Source organism: Megalobrama amblycephala, linkage group LG16, assembly GCF_018812025.1.
Source record: "Megalobrama amblycephala isolate DHTTF-2021 linkage group LG16, ASM1881202v1, whole genome shotgun sequence".
Lineage (NCBI taxonomy): Eukaryota > Metazoa > Chordata > Actinopteri > Cypriniformes > Xenocyprididae > Megalobrama > Megalobrama amblycephala.
Window position 1 is genome coordinate 4,876,007 of NC_063059.1, and position 3,128 is coordinate 4,879,134.

At 32.4% G+C, this 3,128-nt stretch overlaps 1 protein-coding gene across 1 annotated transcript; it reads left to right on the forward strand.

The window, feature by feature from the left end:
- Nucleotides 1–306: 306 nt before the first annotated feature.
- On the forward strand, nt 307–2,787 carry LOC125249173 (olfactory receptor 51I2-like). Its single transcript, XM_048161401.1, has 2 exons — nt 307–561; nt 797–2,787. Exon 2 carries the CDS (start codon nt 824–826, stop codon nt 1,739–1,741), a length of 918 nt encoding a protein of 305 aa, XP_048017358.1. The 5' UTR covers nt 307–561; nt 797–823; the 3' UTR covers nt 1,742–2,787.
- Nucleotides 2,788–3,128: the final 341 nt, after the last annotated feature.

The window sequence follows — 3,128 nt, forward strand, 5'->3', positions numbered from 1 at the left end:
GGCATTAAACTGCCAATATCTCCGTTTGCATTGAACTTTCAGCGCTGTAACTTTGCAGATACTGTTTATGCTCAAGCAGCAACATTACACACTAACTAAAGTTAAAAAAGTGAAATCGCATTGAACCACCCCTTTAAACTTACCCACTTAGCCACATTCAGTAGTTAACAAAAAAGAATACATGAAGCTATAATAAGCTATGTTCTTTCTTTCGATATATTACATGTTCACAGACTCATACAACAACATATTTTGGGGGCAAAGAAAGTTTTTAGAAAATGATCAAAAATGCTGTTTCTAATTATTTGCAGTGGAACGTTTGTAAAGCACTAGATGCAGAATTATGCTCAATTTATTTATGTTTTACATATATGCTATTAAAGTTTCCAATGAAATCAAACATCAGAGGACTTATGGCACAATAGGCCTCCTGAGACATGTTAGATACCATAAAAACACTAGCACGCAATGGTGACTCCACATTCCCTACTAAATCAGAGCACAAATAGAGCTCATTACCTGAAGATGCAATGAACGTAATTTCAGAGTATATAACAGAAGGTATTTCTAATAATGTTTGTAATGTAAAAAAAAAAAAAAAAAAAAATCTTAGACTGTTGAATTATTACTGCGCTAACCATTCATTTAATTTAATAATAATTATATTACTAATAAAACTTAAGACTTTACATTTAAGTTCACACTAAATGGTATAAGACACTGTGGCTAAATATTCTGATTGTTTATTTGTTTATTTATGGTGTAAAAAACACAAACTTTGTTTGCTCTTTTTCAGGTCATAAGTATTCCTTGTGAAAGGAAAATGGGGAATGGAACATATTTTTACTTCATGTTGTTTGAAAATCTTGGGAGCATAAAATATGCTTTTTTCACTTTGGGGTTTATTTTTTACTGTGCTATCATATACTTTAATGTCATTATTATTCTTGTAATATTTCTGGAAAAGACATTGCACCAGCCCATGTACATTCTGATTTCATGCTTGTCCATCAACTCTGTATATGGTACAGCTGGCTTTTTCCCAAGGTTACTGACAGACCTGCTCTATGATACACATAAAATCTCCTTTGAAGCATGTCTTATACAGAGTTTTGTCATTTACTCATATGCAGCTTTTGAGCTTACAATATTAATGCTAATGGCATTTGATAGGTTTGTTGCAATCAGCAAACCTTTGCATTACAACAACATAATTACCACACGGTTGCTAGCTTTTTTAATAGTTATAGCATGGCTTTATCCAATCACTTTTGTTGGTATTAGTGCTCTTTTGACTGGCAGGCTAACAATCTGTGGTAACAAATTGTTAAGGGTGTACTGCCACAACTATGAAATTGTCAAACTCTCATGTGTAAACAATACTGTTAATAATATTTATGGCCTGATTGTAACGATCACAACCATTTTTATCCCTTTGAGTTTTATAATATATACCTATGTCAGAATTATTATCATTTGTCAAAGAAGCACACGAGAGTTCAGGAGCAAAGCATATCAAACTTGTATTCCACACATAGTGATCCTTTTAAATTTCTCAGTTGCTGTTTTTTGTGAGCTCACTTTGAGTCGATTTGTGAATGGGGAACTTCCTGTAGCACTGAATGTCGTCATTTCACTTGAATTTATTGTTGTACCACCCATTGTAAACCCTATTGTTTATGGTCTAAACTTTCCTGATATCCGCAAAAAAATTAGACATCTTATAAAAGCCTCCAAATAACCTGCTTTGTTTCTGTTGTAATAGTGTTACACAGAAAACCAAGTTTGAATAAATGTAAAGATATTTGTTAACGCAATCACTCACCTTTTAGTTTTTAAAGGTATATGCACTAAATGTGATAGTTTTCACCTCTCTGAATTCTATACCGGTTTTCGTTAAATGATCTCCTCAGTAAATATTTTTTTTGTGGAAGAAATTATATAAGGGTTTTGGAAAAAGAATCACAGATTAACTTTCTTAATTGAAATAATGAAGGGGCCATTCATATCTTACCAGCTCAGATTAATAACTATAGAATATAAGCTTCTATGAAATATTTTAAAAATGATATTAGTGTCAGTTTACAATTCTTTAATTCTTAATTCTTTACAATTGATATCTATTTAGAAATAAAAATAAAATAAAACTGTCTATTTTTTTAACCAGTGTTGTTGTTTTTTTTTTTGTTTTTTTTTTTGTGAACCATAATATTGTCGGACTGAAAGTCATTTTATTTTAAAATAAGAATTTAGGAATTAGTTTTGAGAGGTTCAAACAAAAGGTGTCTACATACTTTATAACAAATAATTACCAATCATGATATTTGGTGTAGTTATATCTATTGTCAATAGAAATAATAAATAATAATAATAATAAAAGTGATTCTGTGCTAGAATACTAACACTATTATTTTCAAATCAGCTTGCAATAACTAAACTAGAAGAATTCCAGAAAGCAGTCTTAGATTATTGATGACCTTTATTATGTAAAACCATAAACAACTGAGAAAAACAGGCAAACATAAAGCTGATCCATAATCCGCCCTATGTACTATATTCCAGCTACGAACTATTACCTTCTGGGAGAAGGTAACCGATTAAAAAATTTGTTTGTGCCAGTATCTATCAAGTTGCTAAATCTGGAGCAGTGACACTTATTTTTATGTGCTTGTGTATTGGATGTATATTTAATGTATGTATTGTATGTATATATTTTTTAGGTGTACCAGGTGATGTTGGAACGTTTTGAGTCTACTCCAAATTTCCCTACTAGGAACAATAAAGTATATTTCATTAATTTAATTTCAAACATTATACACAATGCATACATATTGGAAATGTCTCAGGTTACGTATGTAACCATGGTTCCCTGAGAACAGGGAAAGAGACACTGCGTTCAAAAACGCATTGGGGAACGCCTCCTTGTGAACTGGTGTCTGAAAACAATATCAACTCATGACAATTCTATTGGCCGGCGACAGCCTATGACGTCATCATTGCGCAACCGGGAAGTATATAAGGAGCGCCTAGAGAACCAGTCTGTACCTTTACGTCTGTAGGGACTGTTCAGCAGGCAGCTCCGATGCATGTCTCGGAAACGCAGTGTCTAGTTCCCTGTTCTTAGGGAA

What these genes read in the sequence shown, in the direction of transcription:
- LOC125249173 (XM_048161401.1), top strand. Translation starts at nt 824, where the DNA reads ATGGGGAATGGAACATATTTTTACTTCATGTTGTTTGAAAATCTTGGG.